The sequence below is a fragment of the Bos taurus genome, chromosome 5 (assembly GCF_002263795.3).
Source record: "Bos taurus isolate L1 Dominette 01449 registration number 42190680 breed Hereford chromosome 5, ARS-UCD2.0, whole genome shotgun sequence".
Taxonomy (NCBI): domain Eukaryota; kingdom Metazoa; phylum Chordata; class Mammalia; order Artiodactyla; family Bovidae; genus Bos; species Bos taurus.
In genome coordinates, this window is record NC_037332.1 from 88729063 (window position 1) to 88756355 (window position 27293).

Genomic DNA, 27293 nt, shown 5'->3' on the forward strand with positions numbered 1-27293 from the left:
TGTGTTCTGCAGAGGTATTAAGTGGAAGAATTTAGACTAGTTTTTAAATGAAGACTAGGGGTTTTCAACCTTTTGGAATGTGAAAACTCCATTTTAATGTCTGATGTTATGATGCACCCTGCTCTCATGACCTTGCCTGTGGTCAGTGCTAGCTGAGAAGTCAGCTTGTGCAGCAGAAGTTGAAAACCCCATCACAAATTAACTGCTCTCCAGCCTGCAAAAGCTCAGCAGGCACCAGTGTGTCCAAGGACATGTCAGGTATTCTTTATGGTCTTGATAGCACAGCCCTTCCTATTCAAGATGGGGCTCATATTGGAAGAAATTTGAAAATAAAAACAATAACAGTGGACACTTAAAAGAGCTGATTAATACAGAAGGACTCGATATTAATCTCCTGAGAAAATGAAATAGCTGAATTTTTACCAGTGTTTGTCTTGTTGTTTTGCAGACTGAATCACCTCAAACCTGTCATTCTGAAGGAACTAATAAAAAGAGGGAAGAAAAAACTCCAAGGAATTTCCTGAAGAGGTCTGCAAACATGCTTCAGCAACCTGATTGTAAGAATACAGGGGCTAAGAAAAGAAAAATTGATAATGCATGAGATGACTGTTTCTAAATTTTCCAAGAAAATAACTTATGCATGGATACACTGTTAGTTTTGTAGTTAATCAGAAGTTTAATTTTAAGACAATTTCATTAATATTTTATACATATGGAGCTACATTTTCAGAATTTATCTCTGAAGTATTGAAAACTTGAGAATTTTGAGACATTCTGAGGTCTTGAGATCATGAATTGCATAAATTTACAGTATGAAACAGGAAAAATAAATTAACTTTATTGTAAAACCCTTTAAATGTAAAATACGTAGGAGATTAAGTTCGTGTAACTTTGTTAAGTTCTTTATGCCTTGTCACAGCTAGCTGTATTTTTCTTTTCACACAACTGGCTTAAGCTTCTTGAAACCACACCCTGCCTTTCAGGGTCAAAGAATGGCTCTGGTATGTTAACCAGACACCACACTGTTGGTTAAGTAGGTAACAAGCTAATTTGTTTCAAAGCTAAATCACAAATGAATGTCTCTGAGTTGAAAACACAGAAATGAATACTGCAGACTTATCTTTACATAATTAGTGGTCAATTTTGTGTTAGAAAAAAAAACCCCTATAAATAAATTATTTTAACTTCAGCTGGTCATCATAAATCTGTGTAATCCTCTGACTTTTTAAATCTTATTTGGAACTTGATATAGCTCTTGAAATGCCCTTTTTAGTCAAAATAATCTTCTATATCAATATTTGGATCCAGCAGATCTTCTCCATATGCTGAAAGGTTCATCTGGTTTAAAATTAAATTTTCAAATGTTTCTTCTAAGTCAGTTTCACCAATTAAGACAGCGCCCATCATTCGCCCATTCTGCAGGACGGCTTTGATGTACTCCTGCCCTTTGGTACACCTCAGCAGGAGTTCATGGTTTGAACCCAAGCCCTGTGCATTGTATTTCCCCAGTAATACAACCTATATAGAGAAATAGAAAAATGTTATTTTAGTGAGTACTTAAGAAGAAACAAAATACACAGTTATTTTGTGTTTTCCTAGAATGGGAAATCACAAAATTTTACTGTTAAAAGTGCCATGAAACATAATATATGTTTCATAATATATATGAAACGAATTGCCAGTCCAAGTTCGATGCATGATACTGGTTGCTTGGGGCTGGTGCACTGGGACGACCCAGAGGGATGGTACAGGGAGGGAGGAGGGAGAGGGGTTCAGGATGGCGAACATGTGTATACCTGTGGCGGATTCATGTTGATGTATGGCAAAACCAATACAATATTGTAAAGTAATTAACCTCCAATTAAAATAAATATTAAAAAAAAAGTGTCATTTACAAGGAACCAAAGAAAACATTTGTACAGTATGCATTTACTCTACAGATGACACTACCATACAATGTGTGCTGCTGCTGCTAAGTCGCTTCAGTCGTGTCCGACTCTGGGTGACCCCAGAGACAGCAGCCCACCAGGCTTCCCCGACCCTGGGATTCTCCAGGCAAGAACACTGGAGTGGGTTGCCATTGCCTTCTCCAGTGCATGAAAGTAAAAAGTGAAAGTGAAGTCGCTCAGTCGTGTCCGACTCTAGCGACCCCATGGACTGCAGCCTACCAAGCTTCTCTGCCCATGGGATTTTCCAGGCAAAAGTACTGGAGTGGGGTGCCACTGCCTTCTCCGACCATACAATGTATATGAACATTAAAAATACCTAGTGAATATACGAACATGTAGGACATGGACTACATCAGCCTGGAGTCATGATTTAAAGGGTGAATAAGAAACTGAGAGCTTTCATGGGCAAATTGTTGAATCTCTCTGAAATTTATGTATATATTTGTATGTGTATGTTTCTCCTTGCCAGTAAATGAGGAGGAAAAAACCTGCCCCAGAGTGATGTAAAGAGGGTTAAATAATATGTAGGGGGTAGTACCTGCTCATTCTTGAATATGAATAGCTGTTAGTTCCCTTCACAAAGGAGGACTGAATTTCAAATAAAACTCAGAAATGTACCATCAGGGAACAAATCTGGAAGAGATTGTTTTCCCCCCTGAACTACACGAGTTCAGTGAGAAGGTAGGTCTGACTATCAGATGACTAGAGACCATGGTTAGGTGCTTCAGTCGTGTCCGACTCTTTGCAACCCCAAGGACTGTAGCCCACCAGGCTCCTGTCTCCCTGGGTTCTCCAGGCAAGAATACTGGAGTGGGTTGCCATTCCCTTCTCCAGGGGATCTTCCCAACCCAGGGATCGAACACAGGTCTCCTGCACTGTAGGCAGATTCTTTACCTTCTGAGCCACCAGGGAAGCCTCCAGCAATAATACCAGTTATGGGTTTGTAAGAAATGAGGAAATCTGTCATTTTTTGTACAGTGATTAAAACCAGATTAAGCTCTTATTCACATGAGAAAATTAGATGACTGTAATTAGTTATAAGACTAACAAGCAGGAAAGGTACTGTTAATATTTGTCTATCTATCTTACCTTATAGTTAAAAAATTTTGTTACATGAGCGAAAAGTTCAAAGCTGAAATCCATGTCAATGGACTCTCCTACACTAGCTGCGGCCATGCACTTTGCTGCATACCATCCCATCTGTCTAGCCTGGGTCCACAGCCTCATCTGAAATAAAGAAGGTCATGCAATTTAATTTTTCATTATCATTATTTGAAAAGTGTTACCACCTTAACCTAGTACAATTCCTTACAGTGCATGACAGTCCCCGAGAATAGTTACACCTAGCTTGTTAGGTTAACTGCCTGGATCACTGTCACACTAACTAACTGCTTCTGGTATTTGATAATTCTTACCCCTCATGTGTGGCAACTAATGTCTTTTTTGTGTGCAAAAAATAATAACCGTAAGCATGGATATAAGCTTTAAGAATTTCTGAAAGAAGTGATAGTTTTTTTTTTTTTTAATTCAGTCTCCTCTCTAAACAAGGTTAGGTCTGGTGAAGTAAGAAAGCAGCTTACAGAGCACAGTAACAACTAGAGAATGGCCAGCAGAACTGGCCTGTGACACTATACTGCTGTACTGTTACTAATGCATTTTAGCCTCCAAGTTCCTTCAGTTTGTGTCTTGGACTATGTGAAACAATTACTGCTTATGCAAATTAAGAGATGAGTTTATTAGAGTCACTCAAAGTAAGAAACACCAGTTTATTTTAGGACATTTCTTTCCTATACTAGAGTATGAGGCACATGAAGGATGTAATTTACATATTCCCTGACTTCAACCCTTTTGCTGTGCTGTGCTTAGTCACTTAGTCATGTCCGACTCTTTTTGATGCCATGGACTACAGCCCGCCAGGCTCTTCTGTCCATGGGGATTCTCCAGGCAAGAATACTGGAGTGGGTAGCCTATCCCTTCTCCAGGGTATCTTCCAGACCCAGGAATTGAACTGGGGTCTCCTGCATGGCAGGCAGATTCCTGACCAGCTGAGCTACCAGGGAAGCCCAGCTTTAACCCTTAGTGGGCTGAAACGTTAACAACAAAAATAGCAACTCCAATTCGTAATTGAGTTTGCGACAGATATGCCATAAAAACGACATAGGATGTCATTGTAGAGAAAACTGAAAGCAAGCTAGTTTGAAGCATTTTAGAAATATGGCTGACATCATCCTCTTGCTGATGCTATCTCTGATATATATAAAAATAATAAAGCTGATTCTTAAAATACATCTAGTTCTTCTACTACTTCACACCCCAGTTAATCTGAATGAATAATAGCCCAACCAGTGGAACTGGTCTTTCACCAAGGTAAGTGGTTTTTGTTTTTTATTGGTGTATTACCAAGGTAAGTGTGTTGACTGGTTCTTTTATCTGTAACATCTACCTTTGACACTCCTCCTCCTAAAACACCAGCTCTGGCCACTGTCTAGAGTATCTTCCTCTAGGATTTCTGCCCCACCATCATGAGGCAGGCAACACTGTGACAGCAGGGAGAAATCTAGATCCAGGTGGAAGGGGTTGTTAGGCTGAGGAAGGCTGTTCACCACGGGAACATCCTTTGAGTAATTCCCACAGGGAACAGATCAGCAGAAACAATGTATGGTTTATAATCTCAGTGTGCTATTTTTTTAATCTAAAGCTGTGCTGTCCTAAATCATAGCCACTAGTTACATAACTATTTAATTACAAGTAAAATTAGAATTCACTTCCTCAGTCACAGCCACAATTCAAGTGCTTAGTAGACAGGTGGCTAGTGGCTACCTGACTGGACACTGCAAAAGTACAAGAATGTATCTGTCATCACAGAAAGTTCTACTGGACACTGCTGGTAAGCATCTGAGCATGAAAAAGTAACAGTCATAAAAATTAAGACATCCCAGTCTATTCCATCACTATGTAATACCTTAACAAAAGGGAAAAATTCTAGAGTTTTGTTGTTTTTGTGACCAAAAAAACCTCTGATAGCTTCCCACTTGAAGTAGAAAAGCTGGAAAACCAGAAAGCTGCATTTACTCGTGACAGCTCCTTTATTTTCAGATGGACTCTCTGATAAACACCTGTGATCAGGTATGCCGGCTTACCTGCTGCCAGACAGGGCTGGGATGCCAGGCGGCTGTGCAAATATCACCTGCAGCGTAGATGTCAGGGAGGGACGTGTGCATGTGGTCATCCACCTTCAGGCCACCGTCTTCTCCTACATCAAACTAAACAATGTTCCTCATAAGCACGTGGGGTAAGGAAAAGGAAACATGACTTTTTCGTTCTGAAGTAAAAGAACAAGTCAAATTTCTACATGTTGATATGCTGACTTTTAGTGAGGAAAGTGAAACAGCTGCCAAGTTTAGACAACTATTGAATTTCCAGTCAGTCAAATTCCTACTAAAGATGAACCCATAGCATTCTTAGAACTTCAAATTCTTAGAACATCAAAAACTGCCAATCAACATATGACCACCCCACTCAGAGTTACAAAAATATTCCTCAGTTACTACAAGCTTCAAATGCTAAAAAGCAAAAAATACATGCTGGTTTCTCTAAAAGAATCACTTCTTAAGAATCCATAGGAAGTATCAGTCTCTGAGGCCCACTTCCTATGGGGGCCTGCCATATGCAGGAGATGGAGAAGCGGGTTTGATCCTGGATCGGGAAGATCCCCTGGAGGAGGGCATGGCAACCCACTTCAGTAATCTTGCCTGGAGAATCACAGGGACAGAGAAGCCTGGCAGCCTACAGTCCATGTGGTCGCAAAGAGCTGGACAGGACTAAAGTGACTTAGCATACACTTCAGTCTCTTACCAACATTTAGATAAATAAAGCGTGCATTATGTCACCTTAAATAATGCTGGGATGTTAACTGCTTAAGGATTTGACAGTAAAAAAAATACTGAACATGAAGACATGAATATAAATTAAATTGTTTTCAGCCATCTTAAATTACAGTTCTGTGTCACGCTTCAAATGAACAATGTTCATGCTTGAGAATTAGAGATCTTCACAAATAATTAATACTTTAGCAATGTTCACAGTGAGACAAAAATTTTCACCTTACATTGTTGCCACAGAGAAAAGGTTCTGTATTTGGTGTAACTCCTGTAGCACTGACAATGAAATCGCAGCCATATATCTTTTCATTGGTCAATTCCACATACACAGGCCATATTTCTTAAAAAAAAAAAAAAAATTGTTCTCAAGTGTAATCACCACCAACAGCCTGTAACATTATGTGAATATGACGAGTAAAACAAAGAAAAACGAGGCAAGAAGTGACTTTAAAACAGTAACTCAAGAATATTTACAAGGTACATTTGCTAAAACAATTTTAATACGACCAATTCCATCTTCTTATTTTGGGTATAATCACGAAACCATGGCAGGCATTCTAAACATTTTTCCTTCAAATTTAGACACAAATTCTAACAAAGTAAATTGATAATCACTTTATAAATTATTTCTTTAAAAATCTTTATTAATAAACTATACTCCATCAGGAGTTTAGTCCAAGTAGTTTACTCATTTTTCAAAGTCTTCCCTTATTATTGACATTCAGACAATCCTTTTTCCTATGAAAAAATTCAAAGAATTCAGAGCAATGGGGTATCTCATATAGGAGGTTTAGTTGAATATATTTCATAGAGTAGTTCTCATGGGAATGTAGAATAGGAATTTCAGGAGATCTGTACCTTAGTTTCAACTTATAGATTTCAATCTGTCTGATTTTGAGGATGTCACTTCAACTCTTAAGAGCATCAGCTTTTTAGTTTTTATTTTTTGTCTTGATCTACAATATACTCTAATTCACTCATAGGGGTATGATGGTCAATGAGCCCTGCATAAAATGTTAAGCTCTATAGAATTTATTAGAAATTGCAAAGAGTTAAGTACTGAAAATGAAATGATTTACATTATTATGGTTTTATCTTTTCACATTTAAATTTTTTATGGAAGTATGGAGTTTTTAAATATAACAATAAAGCAAAATTGTCTTCTTTTTAAAAAAGTGATTATTTTTTCTTATTTCATCACTTACCTTTATCAGTAGTAACTGACTGATCATGATGGTCTCTTGGAAAAGTCAAGGACTTTTTCTCAGAAATTCTAAATTCTTCCTGAAGGTAAATTTTCTTTACTTCACACATGGTTTCAATGTGAATTTTATGAGAAAACTAAAATAAAGAAGTACTGGTCACCATAATATTTCCAGAAAGAAGGATGGGTTACTGATGATGAAGAAAAAATTTATAATACCCTTACAGAAACTTAAAAAAATTCTTATAAGTGAAAACACATTTAATGCTCCCAAATATGCCTCTTAGTTTTGTGTATGGAAAAAGTGAGCAGAAACTCATTTAGTATTTAGAGATCAAGAGTTGAATTGGCAGGTGGCACAAAGGGGATACTTTCTAATAGAAGCCTCATCAATAACTACATGTATATATATATTTTTTAATTTATTTTCGGCTGTGCTGGGTCTTTGTCACTGCACAGGCTTTTCTCTAGTTGCAGTGAGAGGGGGCTGCTCTAGTTTCAGGGCACAGGCTTCTCATTACAGAGGCTTCTCGTGCTGTGGAGCACGGGCTGAAGGGCACATGGGCTTGGTAGTTGAGGCTCCTAGGCTTTAGAGCACAGGCTTAGTGGCTTCACGGCATGTGGGATCTTTCTGGATAAGGGATTGAACCAGTGTCTCCTGCACTGGCAGGCAGATTCTTTACTGCTGAGCCACAGGGAAGCCCTGTATATATTTTAAAATTATAACTGTTATGGACTAAAAAGTAAGTTGACATATCCCGATTGTTATATTCCAGAACCTTAGTAAAGTGCCCCTTAGGTAGGAGATACTCAACAAATGTTCACTGAACTAAACTGAAGCTGCAAGTTAAAAATACCACTAATTGTAGGACCTGAAGGTGCAGGAATAAATGATTTTGTGTGATTTCCATCACAAAATTTGATATACTGTGAAGCCAGGCCCACTCCAACCTAATGAAGGCTGAAAAGAAATCATACACAGTAATAAAGACTGTATGTGTATTTCTTACAATATTTAAATATCATACATAGCCTTTTAACCACAAATAACTAAAACATCTAGTAAATAAGTAAGAGCAATTCATCTGCTTATGCCATTAGGATATTAAATGTGTAATTTATTTAGAATCTAATAATCTTTAGAATAGACTGCATCCAAAGAGACCTTTGGAAAAGATGAATTTAAAATAGGATGGGTGTGTTTACTAAAGCCTGTGTGTATGGAGATCTATCTCTAAAGTTCAAATGTGCCAACTGGCCTCGGAGTCCATTCCTAACACCATGGGTTTTAAGGAAAATGACTTGGCCACTTCTTTGACTACAGGCTTAATAACCAGCCTTTAACAAACAGTTCAAGAATTTAAAATTGAATTTAGGTATGTTTAAACAGTACCTGAAAACATACCTCTTTTGTTCCTTTAAGATCCAGCCCTTCATGCCAGTCAGGCCCCAGGGCACTGCCTACGTTACCAGCACTAGCTCTGGCTTGTGTTTCCTTTTTCCGTCCTGAAGAGACAAACTCAGTTCAAAATCCAAAGGATACAAAAACTGTCAGGCAGGGAATTATGTTTGTGTTCAGAAGTTTTTAGGTAATGTAATAATTCTCATATACACATTCATACAGCAAGACTAAACTTATCTATATTATTTTATTCATTAGTTTTTTGTGATATACAGCTACAAAATGGATAATTTTTCAATTGAGTGTTGTGTATAAACACATACAGAGTGCTTCATGGATGTTATAATCACTGGTTAATATAAAGAGTAAGAAAATCAGACATTAAATTTTGAAAAATTCATCAATTTTTAGTGTGACCCAAACTTACAAAATTCTTGTTCAATTTTATAAGCCAAACATTTAAGAAAAAAAAAGCTCTCTTAAACTAAAAAACTATTTGTTTTTAAACTCACTGCATCTTATAAACTTAGGTGTTGTTGAACTGTAGCATCTGCCTGCACAGATGTAGATGGGCTGGTTTATTTAATTCACTTTAAGTTTGCAGTTTTAGTTATACATATTTTTCATAAAAAATATATCCTACATACATATACGTGTGTGTCTATAATCTTACAAGTTACATAAAGAAATAGAAATAAGTATTATCTATAGTCCTATCAAAATATTTTGCTAAATTTTCTTATAGCCTTTTTCTATTTGGCTAAAAAGTAAAGTCTCATTTGTGAATGAATGAGCTAGATACCATACTTACCTTCAGTTGTATATCTGGTTCTTTTTTGTGCAATTTTAGCCTCTGGTTTTTCATCAATGAGCTTTGAAGTCAAGAATTCAGCTGCTCCTGCATCGAAGAAAGTATTCCCAATTGCTTTATCTTTAATGACCCAAATTACTTCACAGCCTTCAATTTCATACCTAAAAGGAATATGAAAGTTACTTAGAGCAATTTCAAAGTGTAAGAAGAAATCTTTGTATGATAAATAACAATTACCTCTTAGGGCAAGAGTAAAGAAAATATTTTAAGGCAAACTGAGAATGACTATTAAGCAGAATATAATACCGTTTCAGGGTAATAAGAGTTAAAGTAGAATAATAGGGGAAATTTAAAGTTTATTTAGAGAACATATACATGACAAATATATACACTGAATCCCTGGAGGCTGCTGCTGCTGCTGCTAAGTCGCTTCAGTTGTGTCCGACTCTGTGCGACCCCATAGACGGAAGCCCACCAGGCTCCCCCGCCCCTGGGATTCTCCAGGCAAGAACACTGGAGTGGGTTGCCATTTCCTTCTGAATCCCTGGAGGAGAAAATGGCAATTCAGTATTCTTGCCTACAGAATCCCATAGACAGAGGAGCCTGGCGGGCTATAATCCATGCGGTCACAAAGAGTTGGACACAACTTAGTGACAAAGCATGCACACATATGCACTGAACAGCATATACAATTTTTAATGAATATCACCTGCTGCTGCTGCTAAGTTGCTTCAGTCCTGTCCGACTCTGTGCGACCCCATAGACAGCAGCCCACCAGGGTCCCCTGTCCCTGGGATTTTCCAGGCAAGAGTACTGGAGTGGGGTGCCATTGCCTTCTCCGTGTTCAATTTCTAAACACAGTTATATGAATGTCCCCCAGGGTTCCCAGGAGTGAGCAATGCCTGGTTTATCTAGTTACAGTGTAATCAGTAATGGAAGGATGGATGACAAATAGTTACAATATTCAGACAGTTGTTCTTTGTGAACAAATATTTTATTAATATGTATTCAAAGCACATTATGAAGGACAGAGAAAAAAGAAAGAATGAGAGTTACAATGAAAATCTTAACTTTGTTGTACAGGAAATGATTACCCTGCAATGAATTCCTTTCATCTAAGAAATTTCCAAGACATCTAGCCAAAGAAAGACCCAGGTCACAGAAAAATGAAGGATCTTAGAGGAAAAAAGGAATCCCAGGGTATATAGAAAACACCTTCCATTAATGTTCATGAGGTAGCAAGAGCTTCTGGGCTTCAGCAGTTTTCTATCTAGGTCTGGACACTGCGAATGTGGTTTTCTTAATAGTCTCTCCACAAAGTCCCTGGAGTTCACTATAATTTATCTGCTCTTAATACATGTTTTGGTACAAATGAATGGGGACAATCCTGAACAAACAGGATATATGGTCATTCTAACTATACTAGGATTTTATTTGAAACTGCAATGGTAATCAGTGTGTTAATTTCACTGGTTTTTAACATCCATTTATGGTAAAAAGTGTTAGCACTTTTATTTCTCAGAGTGACATAATATAGTTAGGTTATATGATTTTTCAAGGCTAACAAACATATAAGCTGATGACAGAAGAAAGAATGTTTAATACATCTGATCCAGGTGTATCTGATGTTTATGCTTTTTGTTGTATGGTAAAGGAGCCCTTTGCCTTCTCCAGTGGGCCTTTATTTCTCCTCCTCTCTTATGCCAGCAGAGTACTTAATAGTTACTAAATTTCAGATTATCTGGAGACCATTCTATATCTCATACTGCTCAGATCATATAATATTGCTGGTAAACAGAAAGCAGAATACACTTTTATATTCCAATTTTATACACAATTTTTTTTTTTTTTTTGGTATTTTAAAGTAATGTAGCAACATAACACATAGCAGTATAGCTTAAAATAAAATACTGATGCTTGACCAGTGGGCCACAAGTAACCACCAGAAATAACTCCTGGATGTGCTATACCTCACAGGATGCCCTCTAATCCTCTTATCCTATGAACTATGTCCTCAGAAAGATGCATAAGCAAGAAGGTTATCATCACACTTTGGGGAAATTCTGCTTTCATTTTTAAAACCACTTTAAAAAAAAAAACAGAGAACAATGAAGTATTACATTTTGTGAAATTATGAAAAACTATGTCTGCTTGAAAAAGAAAGGAATAACCTATATTTGGAAACAGAGATAATAGCTGAAATGAAGGCATACTGAAGAAATCAGTATTAGCAACAGAGTCTGGACATGTCATTTTTCAATAAGACAAAAAAGCCTAATCATTCAGTTAATCTAAACCGAGAGAATAGCACTACATGGGCACTTTCTTAAACAATCAGAGTTTACTGAATATAGAATTATGAATTTTATCCAAGTATATGGTCTTCAAACTCCAACCTAAATAAAGAATAGGATTAAATATTGTGAGACTTGGAAACTTTTTGAATGTGAGCAAACTTTTCAATGTTTATAATAGTATTAAGTTCCACTTTTGGTGATAACTGATAAGAGAAAAATCTGTCATGTGTATGTAAGGATTTGAAGCCCCTCTTACAATAAATCTATGCCTTCTTCTTCCGGCCCATTTGGTCTTGACTCTAGTTTTTTCTTTGCATTTTTCCATACAATGCCACAAACTTCATAATTACATTAATGACTGCCAATGCTCATACTCAGGCAATCCAAGAACTCTTACAGGCTTCCATTGAGATTCACCATCCTCTAAAAAGAGGCAAAAAACCTAGTCTCAGGGCTGGAACAAATGAAAGAGAGCAAAGACAGGGTTTTGGCAGATTCCTTATTTGGATATAAATTTGTCCTCTTTGTAGCCAGACCCAACTTTCTGGCCTGAAAAATATTTAGACTAGTCCATGTCTGCCATCTGCGGAAAGATAAAATCACAAGGAAAGTGCATCAGTGCTCTGGAGACTACAGCAGGATACTGCTTAATGGTTTGCAAACTGTAAACACCATATTAAGATGACAGTTTTTCATATTAAGGTGTTCACATTCCCCAAACTTCCAGAAACCAAGAGTTACTCCCGTTACGTGGGAGTATCACGTATCTTGAAACAGAAACTCACAAACTTTGGGTTTCACGGCCAGACGGGTAATGTAAATGAGAGAAGCAGGATGGGGTATAAGCAACAAATAGCTATGGGGACCATGGGCAGGACTCTCTAAAGGTGTACGTATTTAAACTGTTTTTCAATATAGTACATGCTTACAAGAACACATGCATGAGTCAAATCTAACCAGTCGCCAGTAAGACCAAAAGCTTTCCTGAAACTCTTTATGTTTCATAAATTAACCTTCTCAACTATGAATTATTTCATAAAAGCTAAAAAAAAAATGGATTTTCTCCTTGAAAATGTATGAAAAACAAGTATCCTTATCTTTGATTTTTTCAGGACAAGATATTTTCTCGTCTACCAATAACAACACGAATCACAGAGCAATCCTTACATAATATTAAAAAACATGTACTTACACTAATTCGAGTGCGATACCACCATTCCCTATGATCATTATTCTCTTAGCTTTAGTAAGCTGTTTCTGAAATTCCTGTATCAAAAAGAAAATGACAAGTGTTTTGTAGTATGGGCAATGCCTGAAGCAAGAGGCTTTACCGATAATCTCTTTCCCTCTCTGCCAGGATGTACCCTCCTGATTAATATAATAAATGTTGTCTCCGTGTTTCACCCCAGATTGCCTTTATAGCAACGCTTCTTCTAGCTTTCTTTGCCTTGTATGTCATTACACTCAAATGCAGCTCGAGGCTCTGCCTTTAGCTTACTACATTCCCAACTACTGGACCAAGTCAATTTACCAACATGACACTGAGCTACATCCTGGATACAGGATTCTTCCTGTCCTTCTAGTCCCTCAGTCGACACTTTCCCTGCAGTCACTCAGAACTTACAGAAATGAGGAGCACAGTGGCACAGTGGTTCAGAGCACAGACTGTAGAGTCCCTATCTCCAGCTGTTACTAACTAGGTGGCCTTGGGCAAGCTGCTTAACCTCTCTGCACTTCAGGTCCTCCCAACTATAAATGAAAGTAAGAAGTGACTATATCTCAAAGTTTTTTAAGCATTAAGTAAGATGATGGAGGGTAGAAGGCAATGGCACCCCACTCCAGTACTCTTGCCTGGAAAATCCCATGGATGGAGCCTGGTAGGCTGTAGTCCATGGGGTCGCTAAGAGTCGGACACGGCTGAGCGACTTCACTTTCACTTTTCACTTTCATGCATTGGAGAAGGAAATGGCAACCCACTCCAGTGTTCTTGCCTGGAGAATCCCAGGGACGGGGGAACCTGGTGGGCTGCCGTCTATGGGGTCATACAGAGTCGGACACGACTGAAGCGACTTAGTAGCAGTAGCAGCAGCAAGATGATGGAGATAAAGTTGTTAGGAGTAGCAGGCACATAATAATATCTAGTATTTGTTTTTGAAATGTTATCACCACTGTAAAACAGCTAATTGATGCCTCCGCTTCCCATTTCCCACCAAAAAAGATCACAATGAGCTTGGAGAAAAAGTGCCCAGAAATCATTCTCATGGTACTTTCCGAAGTAGAGAAAAGTCCCATTGCTTCAGGATGACAGCTGAACAGCTGAAGCAGTTAGCTTAGTCCCCCCATCTCAGTTTCCTCTCTGTAGAGTGGGAGTAATGACTGCCACAGGATTTTCATGAGGACTGATGAGTTCATGTACACAAAGGACTGCCATAACATAGTTATGAACTCAATCCTTCATAATATGAACCTCAAATGTTCACAAGAACAAAATCAAGTTCTTCTAGTATTCTCTAAAATTCCTATTTAAGAATAAGATTAAAAAAATTGCTATCAATTTTACAGACGATGAAATCTTATTCAGTTCAGTCACTCAGTCGTGTCTGACTCTGTGACCCCATGGACTGAAGCATGTCAGGCCTCCCTGTCCATCACCAATTCCTGGAGTTTACCCAAACTCATGTCCATAGAGTTGGTGATGCCATCCAACCATCTCATCCTTTGTCGTCCCCTTCTTCTCCTGCCTTCAATCTTTCCCAGCATCAGGGTCTTTTCCAATGAGCCGGTTCTTTACATCAGGTGGCCAAAGTATTGGAGGTTCAGCTTCAGCATCAGTCCTTCCAATGAGTATTCAGGACTGATTTCCTTTAAGGTTGACTGGCTGGATCTCCTTGCAATGCAAGGGACTCTCAAGAGTCTTCCCCAACACCATAGTTCAAAAGCATCAATTCTTTGGCACTCAGCTTTCTTTATAGTCCAACTCTCACATCCATACATGACCACTGGAAAAACCATAGCTTTGACTAGATGGACCTTTGCTGGTAAAGTAATGTCTCTGCTTTTTAATATGCTGTGAAATCTTATTATGTAAATATAAAATTACTACCTCATAGGACAGAACAACACTGAGCTTGAGGTAAGACAGGAGTATTGTGACTGGAATCAAGATGTTCTTGGCAATAAGGATCAATGAATTCTGAAATAAATTACCAAAAGAAGTTGCAAAAGGTTCTGAAGATAGAATTTCACCTTTTGGGGATAGTTTATCATTGTTCCTGAGCAGAACAAACCATGCATCTTTTTCAGTTCTAGGATTCTGTATCACAAAGATCTTCTGAATATTAATTTATTTGCTAAGAAGTAAGTTTTGGACATGCTTTGCCTTTTGAGAAAAAGATCATTACATCATTTAGGATACAAATCACATATTCCCAATCAGAGTAGAATAATGTGTGGTTTGTCTCCTGAGAAATCCGTATGCAGGTTAAGCAGCAACAGTTAGAACTGTACATGGAACAACAGACCAGTTCCAAATCGGGAAAGGAATATGTCAAGGCTGTATATTGTCACCGCGCTTATTTACCTTATATGCAGAGTACACCATGCAAAATGCCAGGCTGGATGAAGCACAAGCTGGAATCAAGACTGCTGGGAGAAATATCAATAACCTCAGATATGCAGATGACACCAGAGAGCGTGTCATCTTATGGCAGAAAGCAAAGAAGAACCAAAGAGCTTCTTGATGAAAGTGAAAGAGGAGAGTGAAAAAGTTGGCTGAAAGCTCAATATTCAGAAAACTAAGATCAGGGCATCTGGTCCCATCTCTTCATGGCAAATAGATGGGGAAACAATGGACACAGTGAGAGACTATTTTTTGGGCTCCAAAATCAATGCAGATGGTGATTGCAGCCATGAAATTAAAAGATGCTTGCTCCTTGGAAGAAAAGCTATGACCAACTTAGACAGCATATTAAAAAGCAGAGACATTACTTTGCCAATAAAGGTCCGTCTAGTCAAAGCTATGGTTTTTCTAGTAGTCATGTATGGATGTGAGAGTTGGACTATAAAGAAAGCTGAGTGCCAAAGAATTGATGCTTTTTAACTGTGGTGTTGGAGAAGACTCTTGAGAGTCTTTTGGACTGCAAAGAGATCCAACCAGTCAATCCTAAAGGAAATCAATCCTGAATAGTCACTGGAAGAACTGATGCTGAAACTCCAATACTTTGGCCACCTGATGCGAAGAACTGACAACATGGAAAAGACCCTGATGCTGGGAAAGATTGAAGGCAAGAGGAGAAGGGGGCGACAGAGGATGAGATAGTTGGATGGCATCACTGACTCAATGGACATGAGTTTGAGTAAGCTCTGGGAGTTGATGATGGACAGGGAAGCCTGGCATGCTGCAATCCATGGGGTTGCAAAGAGTCAGATATGACTGAGGACTGGACTGAACTGAATGTAAGTTGTAACCTTCAGCATAGACATTATACCTGAGATAACACATAAAGAACATGAATAAAAACAAGATAAATTATTAACTGTTAGTTGCTCAGTGTCTGACTCTCTGCAATCCCATGTATTGTAGTCTGCCAGGCTCCTCTATCCATGGAATTCTCCAGGCAAGGATACTGGAGTGGGTAACCATTCTCTTCTCTAGGAGATCTTCCTGACCCAGGGATTGATCTCAGGTCCCAAGTCTTGAAGGTGGGTTCTTTACCATCTGAGCCACAGAGAAGCCCTAAATTATCAACTAAAACTAAACTCAAACTGGCAGTACTAGAACATTATACTACTTTTTGGTTTATGAGTCATGAAGAGTTTCTTCTGCTGCTACAGTTTAGAAATTAACATTGTAAGTATAGCACTTTGATTCAAATGCAGAAAACGTCTAAGAAGTCTTCATGTTTCTTTCGCGTGACCCAAATGTTACCTGCGCACTGTCTGTATCACGGATTCCTAACACATACGGATTTCCTTCACATATCAATTTTGGCTTTGCTCCAGCACACAGACAGAGCTTCTTATAAATATGCTGATTGCCATCTTCAGTTAAAACGCACTGTAAAACCGTACAGGAATGAAGAGAGGAGAAACATTTATACACGAGTACAGTTATGAAACATTCAATACGGCAAAAGCAAAAAATATATTAAGGTTTCCTCTTGGAAGCACTCAATACTTTGCTACAGCAATGACAAAGCTAACTAAGTCCAAGAATGTGTTCTATAACTCAGAGATTCCTAATCCCTTCGGAACCATGAACCATCTAAGAAATCTGATGAAAACTAGTCCTTTTCTCATGGGGGGGAAAAGGTACATTACCAAAATTTTGGATAAAACTTTGAGAATCTCATGTCTGGAAAGGTATGTTGGCCTTAAAGACTAAACATTTAGAAATTTTTAAATTGAGCATTCTGATGAACATTTCCTTGATAAACACTCTAATCTCAAAGGGAATCATTATAAGCATACTCATGGTTATAATCATATCAGACCTTAATATCTGTTATGGGTGCAGAGGAATAGTTAATGGTAGAAGACGTAACAATAGCTTCTGAATCTAAAAATTCAGAAGTGCTGAAAAAGTGTTTATGCTCTTAAGTACAAATTACAATCGCATTACCAGCACACATCATGCTATTTGGAGATTACATTTTTCTGTAAGTGAAAAGCATGTTAACCTTAAATCCTAGCATGTACTGGCTTTAACTATATTAATTTTTAATTAGTGAATTTAGATGAGTCTAAAAATACATATCAGAGATCCATGGTTTTTGTTTCTTAATACTGAATGGGTATCCATGTAAAAGTAGCATTTAGAAAGCAGATAGACATAAGCATGTGCTACTATGAGAGATGTCAGACTTTGCTGGAATGGTTTTAGGAGTTAATCTTTGTACCTTGTGTTTGATTTATAAAATTTAGCAAATAGCAAAGTACATACCCACTGAAATATGTTACATATTTTAACTCTTCAGCTATAGAACAAATACAACATAAAACCAATAAACCAACAGAGAATAATCATACAGAAATGTTATCCAAGTCTTCCTTTAGATAATCTGGTTACAATTTTAATGGAAGTTATAGGCACTGACCAAATTTAAAAAATTATCTGCACCTAGGTACTATAAAAACAAACACGAAACCTCTTTATCGACTACTGTTAAATTTTTGGAGACAAAAAGGTGAACGCATCATTTCTAACTCACTCAAGAATATGAAGGATGGATCACAGAAGGCAGACATGTGTATTATACAGGACACATGTGGCACTCTGACTCATTCAAGTGCCCTAATACGTCAGTTCCCTCACAATTCATTTGTATACTTCTGAGCCTACCTCAGTGTGCAGATTCACTGACATGGGTGTTCTATGGAACAAGTGTTACCATTACAAATATTATGAAATTGCTGTGGTGTTTGGATTCAGATTTGTAAAATTTTTCTCATAAAACTCAGTACTTTTTCTTACTTTTGTTTTTTCCTGTCGAGTTATTTGTTTCAAACATGACACATAACACCTTCTCCCTAAGGGAGAACTCAAACCTGAGCTGCTTCAGAGAAACAACCACAAACCCTGCTTCCCATCTTACTGCCTGAAGTTCATGTGAAGATACTCTGTATCGTATGACACTGAGACTCTCTGACATCTGAGACTGAGAAGGTGCTTTCTTGAGACTGCCTTAGCTTGGGCCTTATATCATTTTGGACTGTTATAACCACCTTCTAATTTGGTTACTGGCTACTAGCTACTTGTTCTACCCTGGTTGTCTTTGACACTGCTGTCAGATGTTCCTAGAAGAATATTTTATCAACACTTCTTCCACTTAGAATCTCTTTACTATTTATCCACTGATGATAAAATGAACTTAGTTTATTAGCATGACATAAAAAGTTCTTCACAATCCTATTTACTCACTTCTCTGGCCTAGTTGGCCAATATTCTTTCCTTATCCATACCCCAACTGCTTTGACAGCCTCTCTCTCTCCACATGCCCCTTCTCCTCTCTTTGGGTCTCTCAACACGCAGTCTCCACTTCCAGGAATCTCCTTTCGCACGTGGAGAACTGTTACTTCGCCTACCTTTTTAAAACATAGCTTAGTATTTACTCACTCTGTGAGGTCTTCCTAAACACTTTATACCAGAGCTTTGATAATATTTCAACATTAAACACATGCATGTCTGTACTCTCTATTACATTGAGAGTTGCTGGGAGCAGGTTTCTGCTATTACTGCTCCTGTACCCCACACTTAATGCAGTGCCCAGAATACAGTGAACACTATACAAATGTTAATGCTCATTTAAAATGTAAAATCTAAAAGGCTAACCTAATGATATATCCCTAAGAAACTCACAAAAAGGGTACATTTTCCTAATAGTAACAGGAATCAATGTCACTAAAATTTACATGCCAGGGACTTGGGTGGTGGTGCAACAGGTGGGGTCAAAGGAAGGCAGGCGAGCCCTTCTCGCCAAGATTCAACAACAGCAAATGTCATTAAGAAAAAGTCCTCGTACATGCTCTTTGCTCTTTAGTTGCTTTACTCCAGATTCTATAACCTTAATGTTGGGAAAGCGATTTTCTAACATGGTACTTGGTTGTTCTTCAACATCAAATTCTTCCAATACTTTAGAAACCTATATGAGACAAAAGAGATAAAAATGCATACTTAAATTTTTTAAGAATTTTAAATAATAAAATACTTTCATTTTTTTTTAGACACTATTTATTTCCCATTCATAAAACAGGAAAGTCTGCCAGCTGCAATATACACAGTAGAAAGAAGGCTAGACTCCATATCTTTAGACCTAAATGCAAATACTAGTCCTGCTACTCATGGGCAAGTCAGGAAGTCACTGAGCCTTAGTCTCCTGGCCTGTAAAACGAAGGCTAACACTACTTACTTCTGTACAGTTTAATCAAACAGCTTCTCTATTTCTTTATCCTTGCAGCTTTCTCTTTCTATTTACTAGCTAACGTTACTGTGAGCTAATCTTTGGACTCTTCTTCCCTGTTCTTCAAAATTGTCAGCCTCCTCCTGGACTCACCTTCTGTCCTATCCCACTAGCACTCCACTGTGGATCATTTCATCTTTTTTCCAAATCCTTTACTTTCTTGCTCTCTTATCCTTAACCATTAATTACCCTGAAAACTTCTAACCACAGACCAAATTACATCCATTTCTCTAGTTGTAAACCCAGTCTGCTACAGAAGACCCACACATGTTATAGACTAGTATTTGCCCTCAAATGTTGCCTGGAAATCCTGCTGCTTGGCTATAACAGTTCTCAAACATTTTAGTCTCAAGACTTCTTTACAGGCTTACCAAGTGAGGACCCCAATGAGCTTTTGTGTTTTTGAGTTAGACCTAGCAATATCTGTTGCATTAGAAATTGCAACGGAGAAAAATTTTAAATATTTCTTAATTAAAAGTAACAATAACAGATCCAATAAAAGTGATACACTTCTAATGAAAAATAACTATTTTTTAAAATTTTATTTTTAATCTTTACATAATTGTATTAGTTTTGCCAAATATCAAAATGAATCCACCACAGGTATACATGTGTTCCCCATCCTGAACCCTCCTCCCTCCCCATACCATCCCTCTGGGTGGTCCCAGTGCACTAGCCCCAAGCATCCAGTATCGTGCATCGAACCTGGACTGGCAACTCGTTTCTTACGTGATATTTTACATGTTTCAATGTCATTCTCCCAAATCTTCCCAACCTCTCCCTCTCCCACAGAGTCCATAAGACTGTTCTATACATCAGTGTCTCCCTTGCTGTCTTGTACACCGGGTTATTGTTACCATCTTTCTAAATTCCATATATATGCGTTAGTATACTGTATTTATGTTTTTCCTTCTGGCTTACTTCACTCTGCACAATAGGCTCCAGTTTCAACCACCTCATTAGAACTGATTCAAACGTATTCTTTTTAATGGCTGAGTAATACTCCATTGTGTGAGGCTAACTCTCTTCATGTACTTCAACCAAAACAATGGTGCAATGGTTTAAATGTAGAAGTGGTTTGAATGCAGAAGCAGATACCCAGCTAAATTCTACTAAACCAGACATGAAAGAGATTTGCAAAAATGTAAAACAGGGCTGCTTTCTCAGTTGGTTTTGTTTTTTTTTGTAAAAAATAGTTACACTTCTACATTTAAACCATTGCACCATTGTTTTGGTTGAAGTACGTGAAGAGAGTTAGCCTCACACAGATATGTAGCCCTTTGAGATAACTGTACATTCTTCTTGATGTTACACTAAAACTCAACAAGTGATGGTTTCTTAAAGATTAGATGCAAAGTAGAATTTGAAACTATGTCAAGAACTTTTCATATTGGGACTGTGAAATCCATTAGTCTATCTTGCACTTTGATAGTTACAAGTCTATCTTGTAATTTCACACATCAGATAATACTGGTTCTCAAAATTACAGAGATCTTCCAAATATTGACACATTTCATATCAATAAATATTTTTAAAAAATCACATTATTATTATCACCAATCTCATGAGAAAAGGCTAAGTACTATAAGGCTCACAGTGAAGAATGAGTTTTCAAAAAAATCTAATTTTTGCTTGAAAGCTCTAATTTTGTCATATTGGCAACAAATACCATTGGTTGGTTTCTTGAAGTGACAGGCTCACTTCATTCATTTTCCAAACATGAATGGCCACAGTGGTGTCAGTTTTCTTTCAGGTAAAAGCGATGTTCCATGAAAATAGTAGCTAGTTCATCTTGCAACTCAGCAAGTATACAACTGCTTTTCCTTGAGACAATGTTGTACTCTTCATACGCAGAAATGCTTTATGCATACATATTATGTCATAGAATATTAAAAATATGCACACTCAAGAGTCAAGATTTAATCAAAGTAACATTTTTTTAAAAAATGGCTTTTATTTTTCCCACTAACTGTGTGGCAGTCAAGAATACAATGGCTACCAGGGTTAAGTAGCTACCCCTACTTTTATACCATCAGTGCAAATATAGTGAAAAGCGCAATAACATCTTAGTAACATACTTCAGTCCCTCAGTGATTTTTTCAAACTCTCATCATTCTAATGTTCCCTGAACTTATTCTATCCTCTTAATTCTCGGCAAATCACCTTACACACAGAGACCACAAAGAACTCTGACTACTTTCCCACTATCTAGATGTTTCTTTGCTCATGTCCACTTTCCTTGACCCACTCCCACTATTTCAAAGTCAATCCACTGCTCTGTGCTCCAGATCCCATCACCTCTCACCTCCTCAGGGCTCCTTCCTTGTTATATATTCTTTGCTTTCCTTCATCTTCAGGCTTCCCCACTGGTTTTTTAATCTCAACAGGTGAACATGCTCAAGCAGTTCCCACCTTAAAAGAATAAAATTCAACTTAATGCTAGACCTCATGTCCTCTTGTTGTGCCATTCTAAATCTTTTCTACCTTCATAGCCAACTTTTCAGTAGAGAAAAGTTCATGCTGTCATTTTAGAATTACCTCCCATTAATTTCTCAAAATTGCATAAATTCTTTGAAAGTCACCAATGATCTATACTAGAAATAACCACTTTCCAACCACCATTCCATAGGATCTGACACAACTGACTACTCCTCTTAATTGAAACTCCACTTGATCTCTTGCAAACACAGTAAAACCTTCTTATTCTTTAAATCTCATTTCAATGCAATTTCCTATGTAAAGCCTTCTTTAACTCCCAAAGGTAGGCTTTGGCGCTCTTTCACAAAGTTCAGTATGTACAGATATAAATATATTGGTATATGACCTCATTTTTTTGCCTCTATCAGGATAATGATCAAATTGTATGATAACTATTTCTTGCATATTTGTTGCCCCAGTAGAAAATAATCATTCTGAGAAACTGACCATGTGGGCTCTACAGTCAAAGTGTCTGGATTCAAACCTGACAATATACTTGGAAACCGACCAAACCCCACTGTGACACATTTATCTCATCTGTAATACAGGGATAACAACCTACTTCACAGGGTTAAGAATTAAATACATTACTACACTTAAACATTTAGAAGTACAGCATAATAAGTACTCCATAAATGTGAATTACTATTAATTCCTCTTCTCCTTTAAAAATTACACAAGTCATGAATATGTGTTCTCTTAACACTAAACAAATAAACAATACATAATACAGAATAACTATCCAAGTCCCTCTTTACCACTCTTTCTTCTAACCACAATGATAACCATTAGAGACTTTTTGATTCATGTATGGTCTATACTTTTAACTTCCATATCCTGGATGCCTAGCACAATGATAAATAATCTAAGTATTCAATAAGTGATAAAAGGAATGCAATTTCTGACTTCTATACACTTAAAAAAAAAAAGGACATTTGCTATTTCAATGCACTTTCACATATATTAGTACATCTTAAGCTCACAACCCTGTTGAATAAGCAAGGAAGATATTATCCTAATGATGCAACTCAGGTACAGAGATTTGTCAAGGCCACACAGCCAGTAAATAATCGCTAGGCCTAGAACCCAAGTTTTCTCTTTCTACTGTACAACACTTGTACTTGGAAGACTCAGCTATACATCTCTAAGAATGTACTTGTAGCCTATAACTGAATTTATGCTTTTTTCTTTTAGAAATTAAAAGCCTGTTTAATCTGTTCTCTGGTCCTCCCAATCCCATACATAGTTCTTTTGGCTACACCTAAGTACTAAGATATCTTACCTATCTGTAGGGAGGTTATAAAGTGCAACATATGGTCTTAAATTACCCTTGGTCTTAGGAGATTATGTAAATCTTAGGGATTTATGTATGAAAATGGGGTAGGTTAACTGTATACTGATCTCTTCCCTTCCCTGAGAGACAATATTATTAAGAACTTTTAGAAAACACACTTCAAGATTGGAAAAGTGTGTTTGTGGGAGATGGGTAGATTGTTTTTTCTCCCTAAGATCAAATATTTAACTTTTATTTCAAGATTAAATCTATACAAAATGCCAAAAGGAAAAAAAAATACATATTCCATCATCAGAGTGTTATAAGGGAAAACTTGTACTGAATCAAAGACTATGTGAGTAGTCTTCATTGTAGTATGGGAAAGAAAAGATTTATGTTTTTCATCTTTTATTCATTTATTTTTTGCATAGGCCCTATAATATACAGAACTATAGCATTACATGTATGTAGTTTATAATATTAAGATATGAATGCAAAAGTTTTTAACAGATGAGGTACAAGATCAAAAATGTTTGGCGTCTCCTTTTCCATGATACTATGACCCAAATGCTCTTTAGACTGCTATTATAATGTTATGTGTAAAATAAATTCATGGAACTACAAAGTGTTCTGAGATGCTTACTACACATCAGAAGCATTACTTATCTGCAAGTGTAAACCTGGCTCAGAGGTAGTGTTCTTCTGACCTGTATATACACACACACTTATAATAAAGATACACATGTATATTTGCATTTATATGTAGATGCGCATAACATCCTTCCTCAAAAGAGAAACTTTCTGAAACATACTTCTGAGCAGGGAGGAAAAGATGAGAGACAACCAGAAATTTAATGCATTCCAGGTGCTTTTGGTATTTCATGTGAACAACTCTAAACTTTGAGCTATGATTTGAAAATGAGTACCAAAACTGCATTTGTTAAACAATTAAAATACTACAATTACACTAATTGCTGTGTGAGTTATTGCAGTTTTTGAAAATTAACACTAAGAAAGTTATATGATGGTTCTTACCTGCTTGAAATTTGTAACTGCTTTAATAACAGGAGAAGCTGTTATCAGGAGAATATCTTCTGATGGAAAATTAATTGCCAACTTATTAAAAAAAAGAAAGGAAAATTATGATAAATAAGTATTAGTACATAGAGGGGTGAGACAGACAATGCAATTTAAACTTAGGAAACTAAAAACTGACTGTTCTCCCTTTAAAGGTCTCCATTATCCTGGGTCTTGGCTATATTTATGGGGTAATGGTGAGAAGCGTTCAACTCTGATATTGATTAAAATGAAACATACATTTACACTACACTCAACAATTACCATGAAAAGGATGAGAAGGAACCACCTTCCTAATTAACAGTTAAACCAACTTCTCTTCATTGCAAATTAACTTCATTTGTCTTAAGCTGAATGAAATCACAGCAAACTTCCAATAAAACATTTAAAACTTAAGCAACTTTCCCAAGTGCTTTGGCATGCCTACTCTTCCAAATGCCCAACCAGTATAGACTCTGAGAGTCTTTTCAAATCCAGAGGTTTAATCTGCCAATGTTTCATCATCTTCCTTAGCTACAACCTCTTTCTTGCTCACTTTAAATTTCCTGAAAGGATTTTCTTAACCCCTGCAGCTCTGTAACTCCATCTATCTTGATCTGTCTCTGCTTGTAATTAGGAAAGACTGTTTTTTGCTTGTGCTTTTTGGTTTCCTGTTATGCACGTTAACTTTTAAGAAATAAATGTTATTGTAAAAACCTTAAAAAAAAAAAAACCCAACTGAGCATGTTCAATTCACCTACACGTCCATTATTCTTTTTTGTACAACCTTACTTAAATTTTTTTATATCTGACATTATCAATCTCTCCTTTCCTATGTATATTCTGTAATTTATTTCCTCACTTTCTGCTTCCATTATCATACTACTACTATCACCTCTGAGTTGGCCTTCCAGTCTCATATTGACCAGATTCCTCTGCTCCAAACACACTATAATTAATAATCTTTCAAAATTTTTCATTTGATCATATTACTCCATTGGTCACAATCATTTGACTACTTGTAAGTTTTTGTTAAATTCTTAGCATGACTTAAAAGATCCTTTATGATCAGGTCCCTGCCAATATTCCTGGCTTCATCTCTGGTTACCTTCCCCAAGCACCATATACTTTAAGTTTTGCTGCTTCCAGATGGTTCTATGCTTTTTCACTTGAGATTTACACTGCTACCTCCCTCTTAAATATCTGTATTTTCTTGTCTACCTGGTAAACTCTTACTCATTCCTCTATACAGGCATAACAGATACTGCGGGCTCGGTTCCTGACCACTGCAATGAAGTGAAGACTGCAATAAAGCGAATCACATGAGAACTTTGGTTTCTTCGTGCATATAAAAGTTATGCTTATACTACACATTGTTGTCAATACTAAGTGTGCATAAAAATATGTTCTGAAAGTGTTGTAAAAAATGTACATACCTTAATTAAAAAATACTTTACTGATAAAAATGCTAACTATCAGCTGAGCCTTCAGTGAATGTTAATCTTTTTGCAATCTTTTTTTGCAACAGTAACATCGAAAATCACTGATCAAAGATCACCATAAAAAACAGAGTAATAATTTAGAAGTTTGAAATATTGTGGTAGTTACCAAAATAGGACAGAGAGACACGAATGAGCAAATGCTGTTGGAAAAAGGCTTGCTCCACAGGCCTGCTGCTGCTGCTGCTGCTAAGTCCCTTCAGTCGTGTCCGACTCTGTGCGACCCCACAGACGGCAGCCCACCAGGCTCCCTCCTCCCTGGGATTCTCCAGACAAGAACACTGGAGTGGGTTGCCATTTCCTTCTCCAACAGGCCTGCTGAAGATCTTCAATTTGTAAACAAGTTATTTATATGAAGTACAATAAATCAAAGGGCAATAAAATGAAATATGACTGTACTAAGACAAAGGGACATCTCCTGTGAGAAAGGACACTTCTTCCCTAATTCGCTCCTCACCAACTCCACAGGCACCCCTAAGGTAGTGAACACACTGATGAAATGATTTACTTATTTATTTACATTACTCACTAGGCTTTGAGTCTCCAAAAAGGAGGCACCATGCTCTGTTAGTACCAGTCTAATCAGTCCTTAGTACAGTATCTGGATAATAGGTGTTTACTTGATGAATAAATGAAATATACACACATCCAAAGGCTAAAAGTTAAGGGAAAAAACGTCCTAATTTCTAATGACTTCAACGATTGCTTATATTTACTTTTTACCAATACAATAATCTAGACCCTTCTGGAATACATGTATTCATGTAAAATACTTTTACATGTATATATTCCACAGGTATATATGTTGTCCGATTGTGTACTATAAATCAAAAAAGCATCACCTCACTTCACTTAAGCCCCTGTCGGCTGTTTTACAAGATATTACTGGAGACGACATCTCTTCTATCTTGGAAGTCCAAAGTATACAAAACTTAACGTAAGGACTTCTTTATAATCTAGTTACGATGCACTGAGGACGTGGGCCAATATGAGGAAGCTGGATTCAATCAGGTCATTAAGAAGGAAGGGGGAATTTTCTGGCCAAGTACTTCCTAGTCATAACCCATCCCTCTTCTCCTCGCATCTGCTCTAGCATCACCAGGACCACAGCCAGGTTCAGTTGGCTTTGGGTTTCCCCTAACGACTGCTCGCCATTCCTCATCCCTGCACCGGAGGCGAAGCCTGCGAGGTACTAAGGACATCCTCTGAGGGCTAAGACAGAGCCTCTAATACCTAGGAGACGGAAGGGGTGGGTAGGGACAAGGGAAATTGTGAAAGTAACCTGGAAGAAACACTAGGGAAAGGGGGCGGGAGGGAGCCTCGAACGCCAGCGCTCCAGGGTCTCGGAGAGACGAAATCGCTTGCGCGCCCGCCTTACCTGCTCCGCACAGGTGACACCCGCGATGCCACCGCCGACCACCACGAACTTCCCCGCCGTCGGGGGCGAGCACGGAGCCTCCATGCTCTTAGTGGTTTGACGACTAC

At 37.5% G+C, this 27293-nt stretch overlaps 2 protein-coding genes across 4 annotated transcripts in view; one reads left to right on the forward strand and one right to left on the reverse strand.

Annotated features, from left to right (window-relative positions):
• RECQL (RecQ like helicase) overlaps positions 1–1189 on the forward strand; it is a 32730-nt gene extending 31541 nt beyond the window's left edge. The window contains 1 exon segment of the mRNA NM_001077991.1: positions 449–1189. Coding sequence (NP_001071459.1) covers positions 449–601 — 153 coding nt within the window. The 3' untranslated portion in view covers positions 602–1189.
• On the reverse strand, positions 653–27293 carry PYROXD1 (pyridine nucleotide-disulphide oxidoreductase domain 1). Of its 3 annotated transcripts, XM_059886187.1 has the most exons (14): positions 27187–27293; positions 25918–26134; positions 24289–24369; positions 21808–21914; positions 19065–19184; positions 16472–16600; positions 12737–12810; positions 9248–9408; positions 8440–8540; positions 7036–7171; positions 6058–6170; positions 5090–5212; positions 3039–3176; positions 653–1518 (listed from the first exon to the last, which is right to left on the reverse strand). In XM_059886187.1, the coding sequence occupies exons 5-14, from the start codon at positions 19134–19136 to the stop codon at positions 1270–1272; spliced, it is 1296 nt and encodes a 431-aa protein (XP_059742170.1). In that variant the 5' UTR covers positions 19137–19184; positions 21808–21914; positions 24289–24369; positions 25918–26134; positions 27187–27293; the 3' UTR covers positions 653–1269.